This window comes from Mrakia frigida (genome assembly GCF_051309035.1).
Source record: "Mrakia frigida strain ATCC 22029 unplaced genomic scaffold BDY24scaffold_7, whole genome shotgun sequence".
Lineage (NCBI taxonomy): Eukaryota > Fungi > Basidiomycota > Tremellomycetes > Cystofilobasidiales > Mrakiaceae > Mrakia > Mrakia frigida.
The window spans coordinates 279,954-304,274 of NW_027481274.1; the positions used below are offsets into that span (position 1 = coordinate 279,954).

At 54.5% G+C, this 24,321-nt stretch overlaps 10 protein-coding genes across 10 annotated transcripts; 5 read left to right on the forward strand and 5 right to left on the reverse strand.

Moving 5' to 3' along the window:
- Positions 1-1,455: 1,455 nt before the first annotated feature.
- BDY24DRAFT_381680 (uncharacterized protein) lies at positions 1,456-3,136 on the reverse strand. Its single transcript, XM_076639383.1, has one exon. It carries the CDS (start codon positions 2,977-2,979, stop codon positions 1,678-1,680), a length of 1,302 nt encoding a protein of 433 aa, XP_076498778.1. The 5' UTR covers positions 2,980-3,136; the 3' UTR covers positions 1,456-1,677.
- A 569-nt stretch (positions 3,137-3,705) lies between these two features.
- On the reverse strand, positions 3,706-5,337 carry RET3 (coatomer subunit zeta). The gene is made up of 5 exons (XM_076639384.1): positions 5,242-5,337; positions 4,898-5,111; positions 4,262-4,490; positions 3,964-4,070; positions 3,706-3,850 (listed from the first exon to the last, which is right to left on the reverse strand). The coding sequence occupies exons 1-5, from the start codon at positions 5,242-5,244 to the stop codon at positions 3,804-3,806; spliced, it is 600 nt and encodes a 199-aa protein (XP_076498779.1). The 5' UTR covers positions 5,245-5,337; the 3' UTR covers positions 3,706-3,803.
- Positions 5,338-5,493: 156 nt separating this feature from the next.
- On the reverse strand, positions 5,494-7,070 carry OST2 (dolichyl-diphosphooligosaccharide-protein glycotransferase). The gene is made up of 5 exons (XM_076639385.1): positions 6,710-7,070; positions 6,542-6,637; positions 6,290-6,466; positions 5,956-6,120; positions 5,494-5,834 (listed from the first exon to the last, which is right to left on the reverse strand). Exons 1-5 carry the CDS (start codon positions 6,721-6,723, stop codon positions 5,768-5,770), a joined length of 519 nt encoding a protein of 172 aa, XP_076498780.1. The 5' UTR covers positions 6,724-7,070; the 3' UTR covers positions 5,494-5,767.
- On the reverse strand, positions 7,001-7,825 carry BDY24DRAFT_381689 (eL43 family ribosomal protein; the record flags this gene model as incomplete). The annotated part of the gene is made up of 4 exons (XM_076639386.1): positions 7,001-7,209; positions 7,333-7,442; positions 7,608-7,736; positions 7,823-7,825. The coding sequence occupies 4 exons, from the start codon at positions 7,823-7,825 to the stop codon at positions 7,173-7,175; spliced, it is 279 nt and encodes a 92-aa protein (XP_076498781.1). The 3' UTR covers positions 7,001-7,172.
- A 1,995-nt stretch (positions 7,826-9,820) lies between these two features.
- On the forward strand, positions 9,821-11,747 carry BDY24DRAFT_381692 (eS25 family ribosomal protein). Its single transcript, XM_076639387.1, has 7 exons — positions 9,821-9,916; positions 10,291-10,371; positions 11,018-11,050; positions 11,170-11,213; positions 11,316-11,343; positions 11,446-11,539; positions 11,641-11,747. The coding sequence occupies exons 1-7, from the start codon at positions 9,914-9,916 to the stop codon at positions 11,664-11,666; spliced, it is 309 nt and encodes a 102-aa protein (XP_076498782.1). The 5' UTR covers positions 9,821-9,913; the 3' UTR covers positions 11,667-11,747.
- An 801-nt stretch (positions 11,748-12,548) lies between these two features.
- On the forward strand, positions 12,549-16,253 carry BDY24DRAFT_381700 (nucleobase cation symporter-1 family protein). The gene is made up of 17 exons (XM_076639388.1): positions 12,549-12,879; positions 13,194-13,275; positions 13,418-13,652; positions 13,761-13,855; positions 13,987-14,016; positions 14,097-14,362; positions 14,449-14,464; positions 14,542-14,655; positions 14,731-14,761; positions 14,842-14,953; positions 15,033-15,104; positions 15,185-15,241; positions 15,308-15,324; positions 15,394-15,426; positions 15,502-15,611; positions 15,687-15,824; positions 15,891-16,253. Exons 1-17 carry the CDS (start codon positions 12,790-12,792, stop codon positions 16,109-16,111), a joined length of 1,719 nt encoding a protein of 572 aa, XP_076498783.1. The 5' UTR covers positions 12,549-12,789; the 3' UTR covers positions 16,112-16,253.
- A 352-nt stretch (positions 16,254-16,605) lies between these two features.
- Positions 16,606-18,826, forward strand: BDY24DRAFT_439506 (uncharacterized protein). Its single transcript, XM_076644448.1, has 10 exons — positions 16,606-16,998; positions 17,080-17,210; positions 17,351-17,421; positions 17,520-17,624; positions 17,687-17,801; positions 17,877-17,945; positions 18,034-18,146; positions 18,230-18,360; positions 18,461-18,579; positions 18,668-18,826. The coding sequence occupies exons 1-10, from the start codon at positions 16,745-16,747 to the stop codon at positions 18,820-18,822; spliced, it is 1,263 nt and encodes a 420-aa protein (XP_076498784.1). The 5' UTR covers positions 16,606-16,744; the 3' UTR covers positions 18,823-18,826.
- Positions 18,827-19,114: 288 nt separating this feature from the next.
- BDY24DRAFT_439507 (alpha/beta hydrolase) lies at positions 19,115-20,966 on the forward strand (the record flags this gene model as incomplete). Its single annotated transcript, XM_076644449.1, has 10 exons — positions 19,115-19,295; positions 19,414-19,438; positions 19,556-19,654; positions 19,742-19,888; positions 19,957-19,984; positions 20,095-20,140; positions 20,268-20,394; positions 20,483-20,528; positions 20,616-20,645; positions 20,730-20,966. 10 exons carry the CDS (start codon positions 19,118-19,120, stop codon positions 20,964-20,966), a joined length of 963 nt encoding a protein of 320 aa, XP_076498785.1.
- A 151-nt stretch (positions 20,967-21,117) lies between these two features.
- On the reverse strand, positions 21,118-22,131 carry BDY24DRAFT_413206 (uncharacterized protein; the record flags this gene model as incomplete). The annotated part of the gene is made up of 2 exons (XM_076643154.1): positions 21,118-21,795; positions 21,934-22,131. 2 exons carry the CDS (start codon positions 22,129-22,131, stop codon positions 21,118-21,120), a joined length of 876 nt encoding a protein of 291 aa, XP_076498786.1.
- Positions 22,132-22,208: 77 nt separating this feature from the next.
- BDY24DRAFT_381711 (WD40-repeat-containing domain protein) lies at positions 22,209-24,213 on the forward strand. Its single transcript, XM_076639389.1, has 12 exons — positions 22,209-22,312; positions 22,403-22,426; positions 22,493-22,571; positions 22,651-22,762; positions 22,841-22,954; positions 23,034-23,076; positions 23,168-23,358; positions 23,449-23,604; positions 23,692-23,723; positions 23,799-23,872; positions 23,968-23,986; positions 24,085-24,213. The coding sequence occupies exons 1-12, from the start codon at positions 22,243-22,245 to the stop codon at positions 24,143-24,145; spliced, it is 975 nt and encodes a 324-aa protein (XP_076498787.1). The 5' UTR covers positions 22,209-22,242; the 3' UTR covers positions 24,146-24,213.
- Positions 24,214-24,321: the final 108 nt, after the last annotated feature.

Genomic DNA, 24,321 nt, shown 5'->3' on the forward strand with positions numbered 1-24,321 from the left:
GCCGGTTGCTGTTGGGGCTGAGACGACGACGAGGAAGAGGAAGCGGCGGGACGAGCTACGACGGGAGCGGGAGGTTGAGCTCTGACGACGGGAGACGCTGGAGACGGAGAGGCGCGAGGAGTTGTAGCAGGCGTGCTTCTCTGTGATATGTAGAGGAAAGATAGACGGTCAGTCGAGGGAAGATGTTGGTCGAAAGGAGGGAGACGAAAAAAGCGCAACGAACCTTTCGAGGATCCGTCGGAAGCTGAAAAGGTTGTGGAGCGGATCGAACCGATCCTTCGCTAGGCTTCTCGAGTGCTGAGAGTCCACGAATGGGAACCTGAGGCCTCCTTAGAGCTGGAGGAGGGAGCTGAGGAACCACGACGGGCTGAGGTTGAGGTCGAGCGGGAGGAGCGACGGCTGCTGCTGGTCGAGGTTGGTGTGGAGGAACGACTGCTGCTGGTACTCGAGGCTGCTGCTACAAGGTTTGAGAAATCGTCGAAGGAGCGTAGAATCAGCGGATGCGTCTCTTGCTCGAACGAAGCCGAAGACGACGACGACGCGTCGAAACTCGACGCGCCTGGACTCGACTCGGAACGAAACCAAAGACAAACTCACCTGGACCACCACGTTTTCCATTACTCCCACCATCGCCTCTTCTGCTCCACTTCCACTCCCACTCGCAACCGGAGTCGCACTCGTACTCGCACTCGCACTCCCACTTCCTCTCTCCCTCTCCTCCCCACCTCTCACCGTCTCCAACCTCTTCTTCTTCCAAAGGACCTCCACCCCCCTCCCATCACTAAACTCCCTCACCTTCCCAACCTCGTATCCACTCCTCCTCACATCCTCCTCCACCCTCACCCTAAACTTTTTCTTCTCCTCCTTCCGCAACCCTCCTCCCTCCTCGGTCGGATACCAAACGCTCCAGACGCCCTCCTCCAACACCAAACACCAATCCAACGCCAGTCCATCGTCCCTCCACCTCCTCACTCCCTCAACCTTCCTGCACCCGTTCTCCAGCTCCCGGACCTTGTCCGCCTCGAACAGTTTCCGAGCGACGGCTTGGGTCGTTTTGGCTCCGTCTTTTTCTCGGTTGAGGTCCGACGAGGAGAGGGAGGGAGAAGAGGGTTTGAATTTCGAGGACGCGAAGCAGGAGACGGGGGTGGTGGAGGAAGGGTAGCAGGCTGCTCCGCGCGTTGGACGTTTGGAGGGAGGAGGAGGAGGAAGAGGTGGGGTTGGGAGGGACGGGAGAGGGAGCGTGGGTTTGATGTCTTCGGAGGGTTGGAGGGAGAGCGGGAGGGGAGCGGGAGGGAGGATGGGAGAATTGGGTTCGAGTTTTGGGTGGGTGGATTGTTGTTGTTGTTGTTGTTGAGACTGATCAAACACAAAAGAACACGAAAGAGGAACGACAAGAATCAGCGAGCCGCTCCCAAATGAAAACGAAAACGAAAAACCAGATCGAAAGACTCACTCCCGTCTCCTCCCTCCTCTCCTCTCCTTCTCCCTCCCTCCTCGATCCAACAAAACCAGTAGGCGGTGAACTCTCCCTCTCCCTCCTCCCACTCCTCAAAGCAGCCGAAATAGGCGACAACGACCTCTGCCTCTGCCTCTCCCTCGCCTCCTGCGACGAAGACCCGGTCGCGTCAACTTCCATCTCCTCTCTCTCCTGCCTCTGCCTCTGCCTCTTCTCTCCTCCTACCGAAACCGACGACCCTTCCTCCTCCTCCTCCCCATCAACCGACGGCGTAGGTGATTCCGGATCAGGACGAGAATCGTCTCGTTCCTCGTCGACGACCTGACCTCCCGTTTCCCTCCCCTTCGAACCCTCCTCCGCCGGAACCTGCTTTGGAGGTCGACTCTGAATCTCCTCCTCGCCGTCCTCCTCCTCCAGATCCATCGGCTCCGACTGATCATCCGAACCAGGAGCGAGTCGTTCGAGCTCCTTCCGAGCTGGGGACCATTTCGAAGGGACGTAGGTTGCTGGCGCGTCGACGGGTTGAGGTTGAGGTTGCTGAGCGACTGCTGCTGCTGCTGCTGAAGCTGGAGCTGGAGCGACTTGAGGAGGTTGATGAGGAGTTGGTGGGATTGAGGATTCGACGAGAGGAGCGGAAAAGGGAGCGGGAGGAGGAGGTGGTGGAGGTGGAGGTGCTGGTTGTTGGACGGGGAGGGTTGGAGGAGCTTGTTGCTGCTGATTCGAGCTCGAGCTCGAAGGACCCGCTGCTCCTGCTGCTGGCTTCCACGACGACGACGACGATGGTGAAATACCAAGCTGGTTGACCATCGTCGGAGGAGGAGGAGGTTGCTGACCGAAGTAGGACTGAGGCTGTTGATTCGGGAGCGTCGAAGGCGACGGGACGTGACTGCTCCCTCCGCCTCCGCCTCTGAAGTTGAACGAGAACTTGGGTGACTGAGCGTGGAAGGGCGTAACCGGAGCTGAGATCGAAGCGTGAGGTGATCCTGGGGCGGAGGCAGGGAGAGGGAAGGCTGAAGGGAAGAAGGAGTTGAAGCTGAACGAGGAGGATGAGTTCGAAGGTGTTGCTGCTGCTGCTGCTGCTGCTGGTGCTGGAACCGCTGGTGCTGAAGGAGCTGGTGGTGGTGGTGATAGAGGAGGGAATACGGTCGTCCTCTGAGCTCTGGGTGCTGATGGAGGTGGTACTGATGCTGATGGGTTCCAAGCAGGAACCGGAACGGGTCGATGCGACGAGCTCCCTCCTCCTCCTCCTCCGCTGACCCTCCTGTCCTCCCACCCGGACCCTGCTCCTGCTCCCTCTGCGACTCCTCTCTCCGCCTCCCTTCGCATACCATCCCAGGTGGGTCGACTCGGAAGGTTCTCTCTAGGTGGTGGACGAGGAGGAAGTCTGAACGCTCCTCCTCCTCTCGCTCCTCCTGAACCTCGTCGATAACCCTCCTCGTCGTCCTGCTGCTGGACCCAACTCGACCCTCCACCGCCACTAACTCTCCTCGGTGGAGAGCGTTCCCTCCTCCTCCTGCTTTCATCCTGATCTGGGATATACGAGTTGCCTGCCCACCTCTGATGCCTTCCTCCTCCTCCTCCTCCTCGAGCTCCTCCCCACCCACCTCCTCTGGGTCCACTAGGCGGCGGCGGTGGTGGTGGTGGTGGAGGAGGAGCAGAAATAACAGGCGCAGCACCAGCTCTGGATCGAGGGATACCTTCGTTGGGTTGGTGATCTTCCGAGTAGCGATCTTGCGGTTGGATGTAGCCTCCGGTTGAGTCTCGAGCTCCTCCTCCTCCTCCTCGACCTGACGAGGAAGAAGCGCCGCGTCCTCGGGAGTTGGGGTAAGAGCGGTTTGGGTGGAAGGGGTGAGGCATGGGATGAGGCTGAGGAGGGTGAGGGGGTAGGACTGGAGGGAGGAAGGGGAGGAAGGAAGGGAAGAGAAGGAAGGGAAGGGAGAGGTGAGGTGAGCTTCGACTCTTTTTTGGGATTGATTCGGTTCGTTCGTTTTCCCTCAAAGGGGTTCGTTCAAAGCTGAGAGCGTATATACTCACGGGAAGGTATATAGGATTGAAACGGGGTCTGACTTTGTCGAAGGATCCTCCTGGGATTTCGTTAGAGAAAGAGAGGGGAGGAAACCCGAGAGGGGCAAGGGAAGGAAGGTCGAAGTTGAGGTCGAACTTTGGCTTCTTTTGATTTTCTTTCCTTGAGTCCTCTCCCTAGTTTTTCTTTTCTTTTCTTTTCTTTCTCTCTTTCTCGGACGAAAGAGTCGAAGCAAAACGATCATCCTTGGTATATCTCCATCTTAAAACTAAGCCCGAACCAACCTCCCAACCCAACTTCGACGCGCCTTCCCTCCGATCGAGTCTAGAACTGAGCGATCTGCTTCCCCAGTCTCTCCTTGAACACCGAGTCTGTTGTCGTCGTTTCCCAACATCAAGCGCCAAGAGGTGGTCAGATCAACAGCTCGAGCTGAACGAAGACGAGAGGCGAGGAGGGAAGGGAGAGATAGAGACGCAAGACTCACAAGCTGAAAGCAGGGTCTGCTCGTTGATGACAATCTCTCCTGCCGAGTCGGCTTTGGGCTTGGAAACTCGAGAAGCGATGGCTACGGGGTCGGTTTCGAGGATGATTCTGGGTTCGAACGAAGAGAGGTCAGCTTGGTTGGGTTGAGCTCGAGGGGAGCTCGTCCCTTTCCCCTCGTTTCTTCCTCCCCTTCTCCCTTCCTCCTTGCCTTTTCTCCCACTCCACTCCACTCCTACCATACCCAACCCAGCCCAACCTCAAACCCCCAAAAAAAAACAGTCCAGACCGGCCCAACTCACCCATCATCGACCGTCTCATCCAACGCGAGCATAACCAGATCCAAGTTCTCGAGCACCGTCCTCTTCTCCACCAGACCCTTGAGCAGCAGTCCGACCGCATCGTGGAAGGCCGACAGACACGCATGGAGCATGAGTTCGTTCTCGGTTGTGGGTCCTACGAGGTGGAAGGTGAGGTCGGTGGAGGTCTTGGTGAGGCAGATGGAGGTTGGAGGGATGAGGAGGATGTCGGCTGGAAGGGAGGGAGGGAGAGGGAGGGAAGAGGATGGGAGGTTAGTTTCAAGTTGAGACGATGTATGGAGAGGAGATGCGTGTCTGGGAGAAGATGTGGGAGGAGTGGGAGGAAGGAAGAAGAGAGGAAAGGGAGGAAAGGGAGAGGGGAAGGGAAGGAAGAAGGAGAGAGAGCCAGAGCTCATCACGTCCAGCTCATCTCTCTCTCTCTCTCTCTCATCCGTCCTTCCTTCCTTAGCTCGATCCTCCCATGTCTTCCCAACCTTCTTCGAGCGCAATCCTTTCCCTGTTTCCACCTCGCATCCCTCTCCTGCTCCCCTGAACCACCAACCTCCCAGCCCATCTCTCCTCTCCTCTCCTTCTCCCCTCCTTCTCCCCCGCAAGCTCTCTCTCTCTGTGTTCACTCACCCAGTCCCTTCCTCGTCTTCTCAGCGACGCTCTTCTCGAACGCCCTCTGATCCTTCAACGTCGCGTACGGGTTCGCGGGCAGACTGCTCGGAGCGGCCGAACCTTGTCCTACGCTCGCAGGTTGATGCGGAGGCGACCAGTATTTAGAGATCACTCGTTGACCTTCAGAATCGAGGATGATCAGACACGTCACAGAGTAGAGGGAGAGGTTCGCCTGAGGGAGTGAGGAGGGGGAGAAGGGAGGGAGGGAAGGAAGGAGGAGGAGGAGGAGAGGAGGAGAGTCAGCTTGGAGAGTTCGAGCTTGCTAGTAAAAAAGGAAACGAGGTGGAAGAGGAGAAGCTCACCATGACGACGGCCGAGAAAAGGAAGAGTAGAAGAAAGAGGGAAAAAGAAGGGGAGGAGAAGGGAGAAGGATGGTTGTTGAAGGTCAAGATGGGAAGCTCGAAACGGGGAGAGATCAAGTCGACGCTGGCGAGACCGTCGTCAAGGGCTCGTTGTTTCTCGCTCTTGTTTCAGAGGTTCACTCTCGCAGGGTTACGCGTTAGTAGTCTACCAGCGCAATCAGAGCGGCCCGAATTATCTCAAAAAGATCCATTTCTCAACTCAACGAGCAGATCTCAAAACCGCGGCACGTCCCGTCGCTCTTTCTCTCTCTCTCTCTCTCTCCTTTCCTCCTCTTCCTTCCCTCGCAAGCCCCCTCTCTCGAAACCGATTCCTTGTCGTCCTCTCTCTTCAAGGAGTAGCAGTACCACCAAAACTCAAGCAGAACGAAGCTCAAACGGGATCAGATCAGATCCAACGAACTCGTCCCATCCATCTCCCCTTCGTCCCTCCCTTTCCCGCTACCTCGTTCCTCTCGCGCCTCCCTCCCTAACCCAAAAAGTTGAACACAAAGAAATGCAGGATCACACTAGCGAAGCAGAAGTCTGCAAAGGCTCTGCAAACCAACACGAAACCACAGCGACACCAAGGTCAGCGAGTCTCGAGTCTCGTCTCATCCCTCTCCGCCAACGCGACTTGCCGGAAGAAGAGAGAGAAAACGGCCGACTGGGACTCACCTCTCCTTCGAAACCTCCTTGAACTCCGGCTCCGCCGTCGTCAGACTGATCTTGGTCCCAGAAGGGGAGGTTGACGTTGAGGTGGTCGTCGAAGGAAGGGCAGGGGAGGCGACCTGAGCTCGAAGACCAGCTAGGAGGATGAACTGGCCTGCGGAGGAGGCGAACCTGTTGCGAGCGGAAGCGAGCACGAAGCCAAATAGCAAACGAGAGTCAGCTTCGTGTCGAACGAACGCATGGGCAAAGAAGGGAGAGGAACGAGCGAGACGAGCTCAACCCTCCTTCCTTCCTCCCTCCTCTCTTCCTCCCAAAACCCAAGTGAATCGTAAGGACTCACGCTCCCAAGAAAGCATTATACGGGAAACTCGTCACGAGCACACAGTATCCGAACTGAGCGACTCCACTGATCAACAGGAAGAGGAGGAACGAGTCGATGAGCTTGATCTTGTCCGGCGTGGTCGTCTTGTACGAGTGGATGAGCGTGGACAAGGCGGAGGAGGCTGCTGAAGAAGGACTGGCGAGAGGCCGAAAGGTGCGTTAGGTCAGTTCGAGAGGAGAAGGATGTATGGGTGCGAAGAAGGGGACGAACGAGTTGGTTGCGACGGAGGAGGAAGGGGAAGGAGATGGGTTGGTGGACGCTGAGGCTGAAGCTGAAACGGCTGCTTTTTTGAGCTGGGAGAGGGAGCTGTTGGAGGAGGAAGACGGAGATGAGGGTCAGCTTTGAGATGGGCGAGGGGGGAGAAGAGGGGAGACGAACGTAGGAGGAGCCATGGTGAAGGGAGGAGGGAAGGAAGGGAAGGAGATGGTCGTCGTTTGCGAGCTTGACAGCGAAACGAGTCGTCGTCGCAGTTCGAGCTTGATGAGCTTTGCGAGGCAAACGTCACTGATTTGGAGATTCTCAAGTTTGGGGAAGATGGTTGTTCGGTCGTTACTAGAGTGAGCTTTGAGATTTTCGCTTTCTCACAAGAGGGATGAAGAGAGTCGAGGTCAAGTCGAGGTTCTCAAAAGCCGTTTGGTCAAGTCGATCTTTCCAGCTCGCTCACAAGAGTGCAGAGGATGAGAAGCCATGCTTCACAAGCTCGTAACGAGAGAGGAGAGAGAGAGAGACTAAGATCTAAAACAGGGTGTTGGAGGGTTGGTTGAGAGAGCGAGAGAAGCCATAAAATCCGTGAGGGGCCAAGAAACGAAAAAACCGAGCGACGATGAGGACGACCGAGTTTTTACACGTCCTTGAGCTCACGAAGTCGTCGGGTGGTGCTGTAGCAAGATCGAGGAGAAGAGGAAGAGGGAGGAGGGCAGGAAGTGAGCAAAGGAGCAAAGGAGGGATGACGAGGTTTGAGGAAAGGGAGGGAGGGAGGGAGGAGAGAGGTGGGGACGAACGACTTGATGGTGAGAGCAGCGGTGGTCTGCAACTGCCAAGCTCCTCCGGCGGTGACCTTCTTGCAGGATCGGCACTTCCAGATTCCAACGGCGGTTCGCTTGGTAGCGTCCTAGTAGTAGAACGAAGGAAGGAAGGGAGGGAGGGAGAACGAAGGTCAGCTTCGACGGACGAGAATCTCAAACCCACCTCGAATCCCTTCTCTTCGTCCCCTACACGATCCCCTTCCCTCCCCACCACCTCCCCACCGATCCAGAAACATGCAAGCTAGACGTACCTTTCCACAGAAATCACAGGTGTAGGTTCCGTGCTGCCAGACCTCCATCTTCTTGACGGTCTTTCGGAGCGAGGCTCCGTATCGGACTCCGTACTTTCCGGTGATACCCACTTTCTTGGTTCGCTTGGACTGGTAGAGGTGGAAGAGGGAGGGGTGGGGAACAGGGATGAGCGAGAAATTCGTAGGATTTTGAAGGAGGAAGGGAGGGAGCGAACCATTTCTGTTGGGAGGGAGGCGAGTCGGGTGAAGCGCGAGAGGTGAGGTTGAGGTTGACGAGGAGAGGAGAGGCGAGGAGTGGTGATAAGGTGGTGGGAGAAAGTGTGGTTGGGAAAGGGAGAAGGTGGTGGTGAAGTTGGTGATGAGAGTAGAAGGTGAAGAGTTGAAAAGGAGTGGGAGGGAAGATGGTAACGAAAGGTCAGCTCTGCGGGCTCACTCGTTTCTCTCCTCCAAGTCCCTGGACCCAAATCCTTCGAGACCTTCTCTGCCGTTCCACCCTTCCCTTCCCTCCCTCTCCCCTCCCTTCAAACATGACGAGCTGTAGAGAAAGGAGAAGCCTACCCACTTTTCTGGAGAGTGCGTTGGAATCCGGTAGAGGTGACGGAGAGAGAGGAAGGGAAGGGAGGGAAGGGGAGAGAGGTTCGAAGGGGAGGAAAAGGGTTTGTTGAAGGAGAAAGAGGATGGAAAAAGGAGCAGGATCAAAAGGTCAGCCTCTCTGTTTCTAGGTTGCTACGACGATTGGAGAGTGTCTGGAGAGCTTGGGGAGGGGAAAAGGGACACGAACGGTTTTTCTGGGAAGAGAACGTACGAGGGGAAGAGGGAGAGAGAAAAGCAGGACGACCTCGTTGAATCCCACCCTCCCGCAGTGAAGTCGAGAAAAACCTTAGGGCGGGGGGAGGATTTTCTCGACTCGAAAGAAGGGAAGTTGGGAGAAGAAACGATTAGAGAGACAAAGTTGAATCGATTAAAAAAATGAGCAGTCGAGAAAATCAACAACGAACCCGGCTTTAGGAGGAGACAAGGGCAAGGGGGAGAGGTCGACGCGTCAAACGAAAACGTACGAGAGGGCGAGAGAGTAGGACAGGAGGGACAGCGATAGAAAGTTTGTAAGCGAACGATTGCACTGGTTCGAGAGTGAAGCAGTAACAATCTCATCTAGTGAAACCGTGGGAGTCGTCAAGCTGATCAGAGGTCGACGAGGGCGAGGAGACGATCTGAAACGATCTCTCATGGCATGGCGATTCCAGACATACTGCTGTAAGCGAAGATGGAATACCACCTAGAGAGATGATGCGAATGAGACTCTTGCTGCCCATTTTATGGGATCTCGGGAAGGGAACCAGCGAAAGGTCGGCGTCGCGACTCGACTGAAGCGCTCGAGCGACTCCCCTCTGAGACCACTGGATCCATAGAGAGCTTCCCGCAGTCAGCAACCTGACGCCACAGAACCCTACCTTCACTCTAAACAGTTCTAGTGTACACCTTCTCCGCCTTCTCGACTGCTCTCTTCTCGACTGATCTCCGTGCGTTCCATCATCCTCGTTCTCGTCCTCGCTCATTTCCTCTTCCCCTTCCTCTTTTCCTTCTCTTTCTACATCAATTTCCACGCGTGCGACGGCCCCGAGACGGAGAGCTGGATCCAACCCGAGTCGAGAACCGGAGAGCGAGTAAGAATTAGGGAGGCGAGGGGAAGCGGTCGAATCGTCGACGCGTTTTTGGGGTCAGTTTGCTGAAAGAAAGCTTGCAGACATCAAAGCACCGTTCACGAAAGAAGATCAAGATCAGGTTTTTAGCTTGGCTGGAATCCTTGAGAGCGAAAGGAGATGAAGCAGAGCTGTTTGAAGTCGCCCCTGGACTCTTTGAGAGATGAGCGTTCAGGACGATTGGGCCGAGTCGTTGCGATTTTTCGTTGGGAACAAAGAGATGTTATTTGGAGGGAATATAGAAGGGGGACTAGAGAAGGCGTCGAGGCGGCAGGAAGGGAGGAGGGGGAAAGATGGGAAAGAGAAAGGATACAACGAGGACGGGAGGAGGTCGAAGTCGACAAGAATCAGCCCTTCTTTGCGGCCTTCAGCTGTCTTCTTGGAGGGAGGATTGCTCGAGTTCTTGGAGTTCGGATTAACTCTCGACTCGTCTTGGGTCGTTGCCGGTGGCTTGAGGAGAAAGAAAAGAAAAGGGAAGGAAGCACGAGCTCACCTTTCGACGGGCCCTCCCTGTGCTTCACTCGTGAGGGGAACACAGCCGTCTCGAAAACCCTCTTCGAGGCAGGGGTCTGACCGATCTTCTTTTCCCCAACCCCACCGACCGAAATGGTAAGTAGCCACATCTCATATCCAAGCCCACCCACCCGAGACGAGATTATCATCCTACGCCATCCCGAAGGAATCGAATCTCGCTGTTCTCTGGAAGACGAGGGAGGGAGGGGGAAGAAGGAGAAGGAGCTCAAAGGACTTCACGGATTCCCTTCCTCAACTTCACCACCCCCTCCTGCCTCAACCAACCGGACTCCCCCCTTGAACAATACTACCATCGGAAACCTCATCCCCTCCTCCACCACCTCCAGCAATTTTCACACCCATCGGATCCCTACACCCTCCACCAATCGATCCCTCGCGCGACGACCCGACCTGACTCTCCTTCCCCTTCCTCCTTCCTCCTTCCTCTCCCTCCTTTCTCACCTCTATAGCCACCTAAAGTCAAAGCGAAGACCGGAGTCGGAAAGGCCCAGAAGAAGAAGAAGTGGTCGAAGGGAAAGGTGAAGGACAAGGTGAGTTTAACGTCCTATACTTCTCAAGGTGCATCGGAAGGAAGGGAAGGGAACGATGGAGGTCTCGAGCTCTCGAAGTGCGGCTGGAGGTCGGCAAACCGTGGTTCTGGATCTGAGCTTGGGTGATTCCAGTCAGTGAAGGGACGGGATTGCTGGTGTCTTGACTCTCTTTGGAGGAGCGATGGGCGGAGGAGCAAGGAGGGACGTCAAGGAAGGGATGAGGAGTGACGTTTCGCCTTGCAGCTCGAGTTGGCTCGTACTTGGAGATGCTGCACTAGTATCTATGCTTGGGTGATACCAGCTGGATCCTTGGACTGCTCTACTGGGTACGAGTTCATCTGAAGCGTTCGCTTTGGTCGAGCCTTCAATCGGAGGAGGAAGGACGACCTGTGTTGCGACGTTTGCTCTCGAGCGAGCTCGTCTCCTTCGTTCAGCAGCCCACGCCCTCGGCCTGGTACTGGTCAAACAGGCACCAGGTGTGACAGCAGGGAGTGTACACGAGAGTCCACTCTTTGGACATCTCGCGACTCTCGGACTTCAGGACGGATACTGACCTCTCTTCGTCTCGATTTTCCTCCCTCCCTCCCCTTCCCCTCCCCACCCTCCCTCAACGATCCCTTGTCGACATCGTCGCGGCTGTGTCTAGGCTAACAACGCCGTCGTCTGTGACCGACCTACCGTGAGTTCCCTACATCTATAGCCGTTTTCTGGCGAGCTTGAGAGCTCCAGAGGGTCCCTGGTGAAGTCCGTTGCGTTGTCGCTGACTCGTTTCCTCCCCTCGTTTTTTCCCTCCTCCAGTACGACAAGATCATGAAGGAGGTCCCCACCTTCAAGATGATCTCGTGAGTCTCCCTATATCTCGAGGAATACGCGAAATCTAGACGGGCAATCGCTTTTGAACGAGAGCTCATCTTCTTTCCTGTCCTTCCATCTCCTTCTCTCAGCCAATCGGTCCTCATCGACCGAATGAAGGTACGTTCTACTCTTCCCTCTACCACTCGGGTCGCTCTCGGGCCTTTCGTTCCTTCCCTCGAGCCCATACTGATCGTTTCTCTCCTCCTCCGCTCTGTTCAGGTCAACGGTTCGCTCGCTCGATCTGCCATCCGATTCCTTGAGTCTGAGGGTTTGATCAAGAAGATTGTCCACCACAACGGACAGTGGATCTACAGTACGTTCCATCTCTTCTGTGCTTTCGTGCCTCGAGCACCCCTATCCGACAGAACTCTTCGCTGACCGAATTCTCGTTTCCTCCTCTTCGCTTTCTTTCAGCTCGAGCTACCGCTGCTCTTGAGTAAATTCTCGTTTCGCTAGGGTTGGGCAGGGGCTGGGTGTGCAGGGGCGACGTGTTGTGATACATGCAGCATGCGTCGGATATGTTTTAACGTCTTTTGAAAGGAAGGAAAGAGAGAGAAGAGAGGAAAGAATTCGAGCTTCCTCGTCGACTTGAAGCTTCATCAGCCTTCCTGTACGAGAGTCGTCTCAGCGGTGGATCTGTTTCCCGAACGCATCTGTACATGCATCGCAATCTCGTCTCAGTCGTAAAGGCTACGAAGGAGATGCAGGGACAGAAGGTTGAGAGTCGAGCAGGCGCCTCGCCGGCCGAAGGTCTGCTCTTTCCAGCCTTTTTCGAGCATCAAGATTGATCACGATCGAGCACGTTCCTCTAAAGTTGATGGGGAGGGGGCGTCTCCCTTCTCGAAGTCTTTGGGGAGGGAGAGGGATGGGGAGAAGAAGAACGTCGGAATCACGAATCGCGATCGTCCTCTTTCTGTTTCATCTTGGGGCGTTTCGAGGTAGGCCAGTTTTTCGGGAGCATGTTCAAAAGAGCTGAGAGTATGGTCTGATACTTCAACTTGGGGTCAAGAGTCAAGAGTCAGCAGAGAAAGAAGGACAGAAAGCGGCTCGAGTCGAACCGGACGACTTTCTTGAAGGTCAAGTCGACGCGTCGATTGTTAATTCCCTGGAGCATGTTGAGCTCTCGGATCATCGCTTCTCGTTCAGAGAAACGATGATCTTCACATCTTTCTCTCAGCTAGATTTTTCTTATCGGCAACTCAGGAAAAGCTGCAGCTCGAAAGCGGAAGAGCGAGAGCCGGCAGGGCCTCGCTCTGACTCGAGCAAGACGGAACGGAGCTCGACACCTCCGTCCCTTTTTCTCTCTTCTGTTTACCCCAAAGATCAGATCGGATCCAGATTCGAGTCACATAAGAAAGATCAGAGGCCCGAGTCGACCGAGAAGGCGGGGGGATACGATTTCGCCCGTCAGTTTCGAAGCCCTCCCCAACCACTTTCGCTCCCTCCTCGCCTCTTCCTTCGCCCTCAGTCTGCTTGTTACAGGACCCGAGTCACAGCAGATTCGAAAAACAGACGGAGCGGAAGAACGACTTGACCATCAACCACCACCTTCAACAAAGAACGATGTCGCTCAGATCCAGATTCCAACAAACGAAGGACCTCGTCGAGAAGGGATTCGACAAGCTCACCGTTCCTGGGCCTTGCGATCCTTACGTTCGTTCTGCTATCCTTCTTTTCTTCTCTTCCCTTCCCCATCATCACAACCATCTCCCTCCCTCTCTCATGTCATCTGCGAATCACCCTTCGTCCTCGACGAACCAACGTTCGCCATTGTCGAGCTCTTCCTCTTCGACTTCCTCCCTCCCCCCCCGCCTTCCCTCTCTCCTTCCCCTTCTTCTTCTACCTCCTCTCCATCACCTCGATCTCATCTTACCCTACCCAACATGATCCACACCCTCTTCTACTCGCCACTGTTGCTACATCCCGTCCCGCTGATCTGACCATCTCTTCCTCTCGCTCTTTTTCAGATCAACGACGACATCATTCCTCTCCCACCTCATAGGAGAACGTGGACGCAGACTACTTTCAACTTCTTTTGGCTCGCCACCAGTACGTTCATGTTTCTCCTTCGTCACGCAAATTTTCCTTCTCTGGCTTCCGGGGGCTCTCCTTTCGAGAAGTCTCGACCCTTTCCCAAGCTGATTCCTCCGCGTTGCGCCTTTCGCTCTCTTTTCCCTTTCTCTCCAAACAGGTATCAACATCGGAGGGTTGACAGGTTCAGCTTCGATCCTTTCACTCGGTCTCTCCGTCCCTCAAGCGGTCGCGTGCGATGTGATCGGTTCTGTGATCATCTGTGCTGCTCTCGTAGCGAACGGGTGTCAAGGTGGAAAATGGCACATCCCCTTTGCCGTAGGAAACCGAGCTGGATGGGGAGTGCGAGGTTCGTGGTTCGTCGTTGCGAACAGGTTGATCTTGAGTTTCTGCTGGTGAGTTCTTCTCGTTGTTTCTCCGCCTACAGAGCTCTTCGCTCGCACCCCTCCCTTTTTCTCTTCGGCCGAAGCTGACCTCTCCCTCCCTTCCTCTCATCTTGACAGGTACGGAGTGCAGACTTGGTGGGGAGGACAGGTAACTAAGAACATGATTGGAGCCATTTGGCCTCAGTTTTACAGGATGAGAAACCATTTCCCTGGTGAGTTTGATTCGTTTCGTTTTCCCCTTCGACGCGTCTCGTCTCGTCGCATCCCCCCTCTCCTCCTTCCTCGCTCTCCCACACCTTAAGCTAACTCTCTTCGATTTGCCTGTTTTTTTTTTCGTTCACAGCCTCCGCCAACATGGAGACCAACGACTTCAGTGCGTCTCTTTCCTCTCTTTCTTCCGCTTCGCGTCGTCCTGCTAAACTCCCTTCCTTCTCGTCTTTCCTTCTTCCTCAGTCGCCTTCGTTATCTTCTGGACCATCTCCCTGCCCTTGCTCGCCATCCGTCCCGAGCGATACCGAATTCCTGCTCTCATCTCTTCGATCGCCGTCACCATCTCAGTCATTGCCCTGCTCGTCTGGGCTCTCGCCAAGGAAGGAGGAGGAGGACCGTTGTTCTACGATACTCACAAGACTACCGGAGTCGCTGCCTTGAAAGGAAGCAAGCTAGCCTGGACGATGGCTCGCGGGGTGACAACAACGATCGGAGGATGGGCTGGAGGAGTGAGTAGTTTTCTTTCGGCCTCCTCTTCGCCTCGTCGAGTTTCGCTGTCGATACCTCGGCTGACTTTGTACCTTTTCGAACCCAGATCATGTACCAAAGTGGTGAGTTGACGTCTCAGAACCGTGCTCTCGAGGAAGGAAGACGTGCTGATCCTCTCGCCTTCCGCTTCCCCTTTCAGATTTCTCTCGGTACGCTCGAAGGTCCGGAGATCAGATCATGGGCCAGATCTTCATCATCCCTGTCTGCTTGATCTTGGGATCCTTCATCGGTGTCGTCGTTACTAGTTGTGCAGGTGAGACGCGTCCTTCGTTCGTAACCTCGAGCTCCTCGGTTGACCCTGTCCCTCCCTTGACCTCTCACTCTCCAGCTGGATTCTATCCCGACGAGGGTCTTCTCTGGTTAGTTGTTCTCTTCCATAACTTCTCGCTCCTTTCGACCTCGTTCCCTGATCAGTTGCGTCCGTCTCTTTCCTCTACAGGCGACCCTACAAGTTGATGGAAGTGATCCAAGAGAAGGAGAACTCCTCGGGAGCTCGAGCGGCTATGTTTTTCCTCGCTTTCTCTTTCTTCCTCAGTCAGCTTTGCGTTAACGTAAGTCTACTGCTTCCTCCTCTCCGACGAGAGTAGGAACCCGCACCGACTCTCCTTTTCCTTCTCTCTCTTCTCTCAGATCGCTGGAAACGCCATCACCGGAGGTATCGACCTGGCTAGTATGTTCCCGAAGTATGTCAACACCCGAAGAGTGAGTCAGACGTCAGCTCTCTCCAGAACGAAGAGATCCTTCGCGCTTGCCAACGGAGACGCGTCTTCCTCTTCTTTCAGGGTCCCTTCATCGTCGCCGTCGTCGGATTTGCGATGAACCCTTGGCAGCTCGTCAACGTAGGTATCCCTCTTGCCTTTTCCTCTCCGAACCCTCAACTGATCGCTTTTCTTTCCTCACTTCAGACCGCCAACACGTTCATGTTCGTCCGTCTCGACTTCGTTCTTCCTCTCATTTCGTTTCCTGACCTTCCTCTCGTCCTTCCGTTTAGCTCCGTTCTCTCCGGCTACTCGATCTTCCTCGGGTTCGTTCAAGTCCGCGTCAACTCGTCGAACGAAGCACTCGAACTGACTTCGCTGCCCTCCTCGTCTCTCTTTAGTCCTCTCGCTGGGATCATGATCGCCGACTACTTCGTCGTCCGAAGGCAGAACCTTCGGCTTTCCCATCTCTACATCGCAAACACCTCGTCGATCTACTGGTTCTGGCACGGTTCGTCCTCTCACCTTCTCTTTCTCCTTTTCGACGCGTTGACTGACGGATCTCGACCCCTTCTCCGCTCGACAGGTCTCAACCCCAAAGCTCTCGTTGTCTGGGCACTCGCGGTGTTCCCTTCCCTCCCTGGATGGATTTCGGTCCTCAGCAAGGGCAAGATCAGCATGGCTCAGGGATGGGTGCTCACGTCGTACCTCGCTTGGCCGCTCGGTTCGTTCTACTTCTTTCTCTCGCACTTTCGCTTTTCCCTCGCTGACCGACTCCCTCCGTTCTCAGGTTTCGCCATCGCCTCGACTCTCTGGGTCGCCATCAACAGGATCTTCCCTCCCCCGGGCTTGGGCGAGGTCGACGAGACGGACGTTTTCGGTACCTTCGACGAGGTTGGCGATCCTCTGGACACCGAGAAGGCTGGAAGAGACGACGAAGAGGAGGACAAGAAGATTTCGAAGCCTCAGTCTGAGAAGGGAGTCGAAGGGAACTACATTGTTGAGCGATGAAGGGGGAGGAGGAGGGCCAGTTGGGATCTTCGTTTCGTATGTTTTGGGATCATGTCTTCAACAGATGACTACAAAAGGAGGGGGAGCACTTCATAGAATTAGCTGTTAGGTTTTTAATTGTTTAGAGGATGACTTTCACGACTTTCTGCCTTCGCCTGCGAGATCTGAGCTCGAGTTCGACGGACAGACCTTTGGTGACGACGCGACGGAACCGATGGAAGTCGCCAGTTCATCAAGGTCACGCCGAATTTCACTCCAAATTGATCAGCAGAATATAAGGCTCGTCAAGGAGCGATTTCGACTATCTGCTCTGCATACGTTCAACCCTCAAGATCGGTCGAAGAGGAGAACCGCTCTGCTCCGTCGACAGCACGCCTTTTCGCATCTTTCCTCCCTCCCTCCTTCTCTTCGTGCCGAACTCCTCTGTTCCATCAAGATCCCACGATAAAAACGGATCTGAGCGTGTTTGAGGTCGAGCAAGGCGTGCTCTCTTTCGTTCTTCACTCATCGAGCACGTCGGCGTTCCTTTCCTTTCCCCTCTCGTTTTCGTTCTGCCTTCGTTTCTCTCGGAACCATCACCACCACACCCATCAACTTTCAGTCTCCTCTTCTTCTCTCCCCCTACTTCTCAAAATGTCCCCAATCGCTACCTCAGCTCCGACAGACGAAACCTCGACGATCACTCAGAAACTCGCCTACCTCCTCACTCCGTCGAAGGAGGAAGTCATTCGTTACGGAACGGCCGAGCATCCATACTCAACTCTTCCCGAGACGACTGAGGATCTTCCTTGGGCAGATCTGATCACCCTTGAGCTCTCGAAGTTCGACGAACCTGGAGGAAAGCAGTTCCTCGCGAATCAGCTGAAGGAGGCCGTCAAACTTACTGGGTGAGACTTCTTCCCACTCTTTTCTTCGCCCCTAAACTTGAGCTATTCTCTAATCTTCCGAATCGTATCTCTCTTCTTCAGTTTCTTCTACATCACCTCGTTCGGGATCCCTCAGGAAGAAGTTGACGCTCAATTCTCTTTCGCCAAACAAGTGTTCGACCTTCCCATCGAGACCAAGGCGAAGCATCAGGCCGACTTCGCTAACGGAGGCTGTGAGTGGCGCTTCTTCTCCGCTCGAGAAAGGAAGTTGAACGTTCGATGGACGGAAGAGCGCAAGAACCAGACGCGACGGCGGTGTGGGCTTTTCGTTTCGGTTACTGACCTCTTTGTGTTTCGTTTTCTCTGCCCTTAGACAACGGATACACCGGAGCGGATCTCGACTACTTCAAGTCTCAGGGAATCGAGAGGAGGAAGAACGTCGAGGTGAGCTCAGGTTCAAACGAGTCAGACGAAAGACGCGTCGAGGTCGACACTGATTCGGTTGCTGTTCGTTTTCTGCAACGTTTCTGTGTCCTTGGAAGGTTTTCAATCTTCCCAAGTGGACTGCCGACTTCGAGGAAGAGCATAAGAACTACCGTCCCAAGCCTGTTCAGGACAACATCGAAGCCATCGAGAAATTTGGAAAGGTGAGGGTTCTGCCGCTCTTTTATCTTCCCAGACCTGACCCCTTCTCTCTCTGATCTGACAGGACGTGCACAACAAAGTCATAATTCCTCTACTTGTTGTTCTGGCGGTAGTTTTGGAGCTGGAAGACGAGCAGTACTTTGTGAAGCGACACGTTTACGAGAAGCGATCTGAGGATCGTAAGTTCCTTTCTTTCTTGTCTCGTTTTCTTTTTCTTTCGCTGACCGCTCTCCGTTCTCATAATCTTCCTTTAGATCTCCGGTACATGAAGTACGCTGCTCGAAGCGATGCTGAAAATCAGGAGGCCAAGGAGTTGTACGGAGGTCCGTTCTCGTCGTCCTTTTAGACCTCGTTCTTTTCTCGATCGAGTCTCACGACTGACGCACTTTGACGATTTTCCCGTATTTTCAGCTGGTCACACCGATCTCGGAGTCGTCACTCTTCTCTTCCGACAGCCAGTCGCAGCCCTACAGGTTCTCGGAAAGGACTCAAAGTGGAGATGGGTCAAGCCTATCCCTGGCTCGGTGAGTCCATCTCTCGCTTGGCTCAAGCTTCTACTTCTAAAAGAAGTTCGGATCTGACTCTACATCTCTCGGTCTCCTTCCAGATCTCCGCAAATTTCGCCGACACGATCCAGCTCCTCACTGGCAGGTTCCTCCCCTCGTCAATTCATCGAGTTCACGTCCCTCCCAAGGATCAGGCTCAGTTTGATCGACTCGGTGTTCTCTACTTTGTTCGGTGAGTATCTCCTTTTTTTCAGCCTCGATTTGCCTTTCGTTTCTGCTTCTTCAACGCGCCGAATCGAAATTCTGACGCGTCGACGCTTTCGTTTCGACAGACCCAACAACGACGTCCTCGTTGAGCTCGTTCCCAACTCACCAGTTTTGGAGAGAGAGGGCATTTACGCTCGTGAGGCTCAGGCTGTTAAGCCTGAGGGAGGTCCCATCACCGTCGAGAGTCAGTATCTCTCTTCGATGTTGATCTCCCATCTCGATCTTCAACCCTTCCTGACTCCTCCTCCTTATTTCCATCTCATCTCGAGCAGCCTGGGTCAAAGCTCGACAGCAGCATCTGTTCTCGAAGGCTCAGGGAGAGCGCTACAAGAAGGTCATCGAGTCGAATGGACAAAACGAGGAGGGAACCGTCGCGCGAGGACAGACGGCGACTGTGGCAGGAATTGAAGTGAAGTACTACAACTGAGGGGTGAAAGTTGGGCTGAAGGAAGATAGGTATGCATTCTCTAGTTTTTTATGTTGCTTCGATGTTGGGTTTCTGCGATGAATCGGTTGAAGAATCTAACGACAGGGAGGAGAATCGACGCGCAGGAAAAGCCTCGCCCTACAGTTTTTCTGGATCGGGAATGACTCCGACGATGACGACAGCCTCAAAGTATCTCGGGCAGGGTAAGATCAGGTCCATAAGAGGGACTTCCCGTCGCTCTGATCGCACTGAAAGGGAGAATCTCGCCTCCTCTCTCCTTCTCCTCAACGCCAACATGACCGCGCTCAGCCCAGCTCCTCCCTCTCCTCCTTCTCCTCTTCTCTCAGCAAACTCTCGAGTCCTCTTCAAACCCCTGGAAGGAGCGGCTACTGGAGGCTGTCATGCTGAGATATATCTTCCCAAGATGGGAGCTGTAGGACCTTCGAAAGTAGGGAAGAAGGGATGGCCGGTTGGTGAGCTCGAACTTCCTTCTTCCCCCCCTTTCGCCTGCGTTCTCGCTGCATCAGATCCTGTTAGCTTGAGCATCTTCGACCTGAAGATGATAGACTGACTTATCTTGTTTGTCTGCAGCTTTGTTTATCCACGGGGGCGCTTTGTGAGCTTCGGTTTCTCTCCGTGCTGCCTCGACTTCAATCACTCGAGCTCACATCTCGTCGACCCTTCGCCCTCTTCCTCTCTCCAATTCTCCTTCCTTCGCAACCCGATCTTCTAGCATCGCCGGAGGATGCTACGACATCTCTCTTCCTCAAGTTCAGTATCTCGTCTCGAAAGGGATCGTCTGTGTCTCCATCGAGTACCGACTCGCTCCTCAGTGAGCTCGACATCTCCTCCCCTCCCCTCCTCTCTTCTCTTCTCGCTGTCTCCTTCGCCTGACATCACCCCTCCTTCTCGATGTCAGTGCCGACCTAGCGGCTCAATCTGAAGACTGTCTCAGTGCCTTCGAGTGGATAAGGGATGGAGGGATGGCCAAGGCGTTGAAGGAGGAGGGGAAGCTCGACGACGGAGACGAGATTGATTCAGAGAGGATAGTGGGAGTTGGATACTCGTGAGTTAAACCCTGCAAGTGTGAGCCAGACAGGAAGCTGATAGACTTGCTAATTTTTCTACGAACAGAGCCGGAGGGTATCTCGTCAACATGCTCGTACGTCTCGAGTAAAGCAGAACTTAGGATGGTTTGGAGCCCTTCGCCTTCTTCTCTCGCTCGCTCACTCCCTGTTTATCACCTTGAATTCTTCCTCAACGGGAATCCAGGGTCATCAAGCATCTCCTCCTCTCGCTGCGATTCTCAGCTTCTACTGTTCGTCCCTTTGACCACTCTTCCCTCTCGCCGTTCCACGTCCGGCTCCCCCCGCTGCCTCTCATCGGTCTCGCTCCTCTCTGGAAGCTGACGTCCCTGACATTTGCGTATCCACGCTTTTTACCAGCCATCAACGACCTCGAGCTTATCGCTGTGACTCCAAAGGACGCTACTTACCTCGGCTGCTCTCCGTCCGAGATCGCGTTCGCGAACAAAGTCTTTGAGGGAGGAGCCGTGACTGATGATCGGGACGAGTGAGTGCACCAGGTAATGATAGAGTCGAGATGGGAGCAAAGAGGGACTGCTTACAGAGTTGCTCGTCCATTGGTATCACTCCATCAGCTTCGTGAAGAACCCGATCAACCCTCGTTCAACTTGGATGCGACTTGTTCGTTCTCTTTCTTCTTTTCCCTCTCCTTCCAAGCTCTCTCTCAGATTACTCATCCCCTCAATACCTCTGGGACTGCTCTTACAGGTCATGATCGCCTCTACCGTCATCTCCCACGTTCTTCCCTCCTCCCTCCCTCCGACCCTCGAGACGCGTCGACAACTTTCCCCCCATCACCTCCTCTCTCCCTCCTCGCCTCAGAATTATCCTCCGATCTTCCTTGCGATCCCACAACTCGATACTCTCGTACCACCCTCTCAGTCTTGGAGGTTCGCGGAGAGACTGAAGGAGGTTGGAGTTGAGGTCGAAACAGCTCGTGCGGAAGGAGCGGGTCATGCTTTCGACTTGCACGGGGGGCCGAGGACGGAAGAGGGTGGGGATTGGTGGGAAGGTGTGATCAGGAAAGGGTTGGATTTCTTGGTGGGGAAGTTGCGGTAGGGGGTAGGGAAGGAAGGAGAGGGGAGAGCAGACCTGGCGCGTTGGCGCGTTCGTTTCGTCCTTTCTTTCTCTCCTTCTTCGGCGATGGATTATCTTTGGACCCACTTTCAACCCCAACCCCGAGAGACTGAGGAATTCATATGAGCGTATGCTATGCCTTCATCGGAGGAGGGAAGGCTGGCCCGCAAAAATCAGTGGACGAATCGACGACCGTGAATCGAGAAAAGGGAAGGGACTCCGTGAGGCCTTCGAGGAGTTGGATCCTCTGCTCTTTATCCAAGCCGTGAACGACCACCTCGATGCGAGACAACCTCTGCGCTCCAAGACCAGACTCGTCGCCGCGAACATCCAAATGTTCGTCCAGAAGCCAGTCAACGACGTTCTCGATGCGTCCAGGGGTGAGGTGAATCGCGATTTGAAGACCATCAACATTCGAAGAGTGCATGACTCCGCACTCGTCCGCCAATAGAAGGTGGTCGGGGAAGCAAGCATCGACGAAGACTAACTGTCGAAGACGCGTCCAAAGGGAGATGTTGACTGAGAGCAACGAGAAATCTCCCCTGGGAGCTCCCTCGAGTCGCAATCTGATGGGGTTGAAGAAGTCTTCAAGTCGGGTTCTCGACATTCCTCCGGACAGCGCGACTTTGAAGGAGTGGAGGGCAAGATGGCCAGGAGTGGGGGAGGAAGGGAGGAGAAGACGTCGAGGATTGATGCCAGGCTCGTCTGCTCCCCAAGAGTTGAAGGGATAGTCCTTGACGTCGACGTAGGTGACGGAGTGAACGAGGGATAGATTGAGCCATGGTTCGAGTTCTGGATGTCTCTTCTTGGCCTGGAAGGGAAGGAGGAAGGAAAGAGAGGAGGGAGGTGATCAGCTCGCTCGATCCGATGGAGTTGAGCTCTGCTTCCCTTCCTACTTCGCGATCCTTTCCAGAGATTTTGAAGAGCGACGAGTATTAAGACTACTTACGACGAGTGTGAGGAACTTGGTCAACCCTTCCGGACCTTCGAAGACGATGTGCCGGTAGAGGAGAGGGGAGGAGAGTTGGAGGAAGGTGAGGGAGAGACCAGAAGTTTTTGCGAGGGTAGGCTGATCGCAGAACTTGAGGATTTCCTTCTTGACTTCGATGGGGAGAAAGGGAAGACGAGGAGAGAGATCTGAGGACATTTGAGATTCTGAGGTTGTTGTGGATGGGAGGGAAGAAGGGAGAGGGGAGGGAGATTCGAGCTCTCCGGCGACTTCCATCCGAGTTCACTCACTGATCACCCACCAACGACGATGAACGCTCCCCATCTCAACACTCCGGGATACTCAGGATTCAACCTCGCCTTCTCGCCTTTCATAGAACGTCAGTCAGATTTCCCGAAGGTCGAAAATCTGGTGAAGAAGAGGTCGCTGATCTCCCTTCTTCTCGACCTTCTCTTCTTCTCGAGCTCAGATCGACTTGCTCTCGCTTCCTCTGGTTCGTCTTTCCTTCTCCCTCACCCTCAGAGATCTCGCTGATGAGAGCTCTCTTTGAATGGATCAGCCAACTTTGGACTCGTCGGGAACGGAAGAGTCTACGTCCTACAGGACCGACGGGGCCATGGTCTAGCAGTTGAGAAGTCGTGAGCTCAACTTCCCTCCCTTCCTTCCTTGCCCTCTCTCCTTTCCTCGCTGACCCGCCGTGTTGTGTGCTTTGATCAGCTTCGACACTCGAGATGGAGTGTTCGACGTTGCATGGTCTGAAACGAATCAAAATCAGCTCGCTTCTGCTGGAGGAGATGGGAGCGTGAAGCTCTGGGATGTGACCCTCTCGGTTCGTCCTCCTCCCTCTCCTGCCCCCTCAAGCGCTCGCCTGACCCTCCCCTGATCTTTTTTTTCGTCTCACGGGTAGGACTCACCGATACGGAACTGGCACGAGCATACTCGAGAGGTGATGGGAGTCGATTGGAGCAACCTGCAGAAAGACGTCTTCGCGTCTTGCTCGTGGGATGGGTCGATCAAACTTGTCCGTCTTTCTTTCGTGTTGTCGTCCCTCCTCTCAGCTCTGAGCTGACTGGCAGGCTTGCCTCTTCTTCTTCTTGTAGTGGTCTCCCGACAACCCAGCTTCTCTCCAAACCATCCCAGCCCGTTCGTCCTCTTCCCTGCTCAATTCGTCGTTCTTCGCGTCTTCCTCGCTCACTCGTGCCCCTTTCCCTCTATCTCCTTGGATTCTTTCCAGACTCCGCATGCATCTACCAAACCCTCTTCTCCCCTCACTCTCCCTCTCTTCTCGCCTCCATCTCCGCCGACGGCTTCTTCAAGCAGTTCGATCTTCGACTCCCTCCGAATCAGAAACCCTCTATCGCGTTCCGATGCGAAGCTGGAGGCGGGGAAGGATTGAGCTTTGATTGGAACAAGTATCGAGAAGGGGTGGGTCGCCTTGCCTCGCTTTCTCATGCTCGAAGCAGACGCAGCGCTGACTCTTCTGCGTCGACGCGTTCCCTCCCTTCTTTTCCTCAGATCATCGCCACCTCCGGAACCGACAAGCTCGTCAACATCTTCGACCTTCGATCCATCAACCCCAATGCGCCCCACGTCCAGCCTATCACATCTCTTCAAGGCCATGCCTTTGCAGTGAGGAAGGTCGCTTGGTCCCCTCATCGAGCAGATTTGATCGTTCGTTCTTCCTCCCCTCTTTCTCTCCCTCTGTCCCTTCCCCTTCTTCCTCACTGAAACGTTTCCCTTACCCTCGATCGTTTTCAGGCCAGTTCGGGCTACGACATGACTTGCAAAGTGTGCGTTTTCTTCTCGTTCCCTCTCTTTCGTTCCCGCTCTCCTTCTTCCGCTGACTCTCGTTCCTCGTCCACCAGATGGTCAACCGACAACCAACCTCAACCTCGCCTACTCGCTACTCAAAACGCTCATTCGGAGTTTGTCGTCGGGAGTGAGTCTTGTTCCCCCTTCCGGGCTTCTTCCTCTCCTAGACTGCTTCGAGCTCAACCGACTGACGTCGCTCCTCTTCTTTCCCCGCTTTCAAAGTCGCTTGGTCGCTGTACAAGTAATTTTTTTTCCTACGCCCCCTTCTTACTCTCACTCTTTCTTCCTTCGTCGTTCTGACCTTTCTGCTCTCGTTTTTGTTCTGTTCCTTCCTCGCAGCGAGGGCTTGTTGATGACTTGCGGGTGGGATGGGAAGGTCGTTCCTTGGAGGCCGCTTTGAGGGTTGGGAAGGGAGGAAAGAGGATGGAGAGTAACGAACTTGAACGACCTATGTATAAACTCACCGACCGAGCGAGACGAAAGAGACGAAAGGAAGAGAGGAACCGAGACGCGACGCGACTGTCTTGACGGTTACTCCTTCTTGGAGGATCTCGAGGGTTCAGCTTTTTCGCCCGA

Coding starts and splice junctions, on each gene's coding strand:
- BDY24DRAFT_381680 (XM_076639383.1), bottom strand. CDS start 2,979: ATGAAAGCAGGAGGAGGAGGGAACGCTCTCCACCGAGGAGAGTTAGTG.
- RET3 (XM_076639384.1), bottom strand. Junction 4,491..4,897: donor GAAGACGAGGAAGGGACTGG/GTGAGTGAACAC, acceptor CCTCCCTTCCAG/CCGACATCCTCCTCATCCCT. Junction 4,071..4,261: donor GATGAGACGGTCGATGATGG/GTGAGTTGGGCC, acceptor GTTCGAACCCAG/AATCATCCTCGAAACCGACC.
- OST2 (XM_076639385.1), bottom strand. Junction 6,467..6,541: donor TCCTCCGTCGCAACCAACTC/GTTCGTCCCCTT, acceptor GCCTCTCGCCAG/TCCTTCTTCAGCAGCCTCCT. Junction 6,121..6,289: donor TATAATGCTTTCTTGGGAGC/GTGAGTCCTTAC, acceptor CGCTCGCAACAG/GTTCGCCTCCTCCGCAGGCC.
- BDY24DRAFT_381692 (XM_076639387.1), top strand. Junction 11,214..11,315: donor CCCACCTTCAAGATGATCTC/GTGAGTCTCCCT, acceptor TCCTTCTCTCAG/CCAATCGGTCCTCATCGACC. Junction 11,344..11,445: donor TCCTCATCGACCGAATGAAG/GTACGTTCTACT, acceptor CGCTCTGTTCAG/GTCAACGGTTCGCTCGCTCG.
- BDY24DRAFT_381700 (XM_076639388.1), top strand. CDS start 12,790: ATGTCGCTCAGATCCAGATTCCAACAAACGAAGGACCTCGTCGAGAAG. Junction 14,954..15,032: donor TCAGTCAGCTTTGCGTTAAC/GTAAGTCTACTG, acceptor CTCTTCTCTCAG/ATCGCTGGAAACGCCATCAC. Junction 15,825..15,890: donor GTACCTCGCTTGGCCGCTCG/GTTCGTTCTACT, acceptor CTCCGTTCTCAG/GTTTCGCCATCGCCTCGACT.
- BDY24DRAFT_439506 (XM_076644448.1), top strand. CDS start 16,745: ATGTCCCCAATCGCTACCTCAGCTCCGACAGACGAAACCTCGACGATC. Junction 17,211..17,350: donor CGACTTCGCTAACGGAGGCT/GTGAGTGGCGCT, acceptor CTCTGCCCTTAG/ACAACGGATACACCGGAGCG. Junction 18,580..18,667: donor AGGTCCCATCACCGTCGAGA/GTCAGTATCTCT, acceptor CATCTCGAGCAG/CCTGGGTCAAAGCTCGACAG.
- BDY24DRAFT_381711 (XM_076639389.1), top strand. CDS start 22,243: ATGAACGCTCCCCATCTCAACACTCCGGGATACTCAGGATTCAACCTC. Junction 22,763..22,840: donor TCTGGGATGTGACCCTCTCG/GTTCGTCCTCCT, acceptor TCTCACGGGTAG/GACTCACCGATACGGAACTG. Junction 23,724..23,798: donor TACGACATGACTTGCAAAGT/GTGCGTTTTCTT, acceptor CTCGTCCACCAG/ATGGTCAACCGACAACCAAC.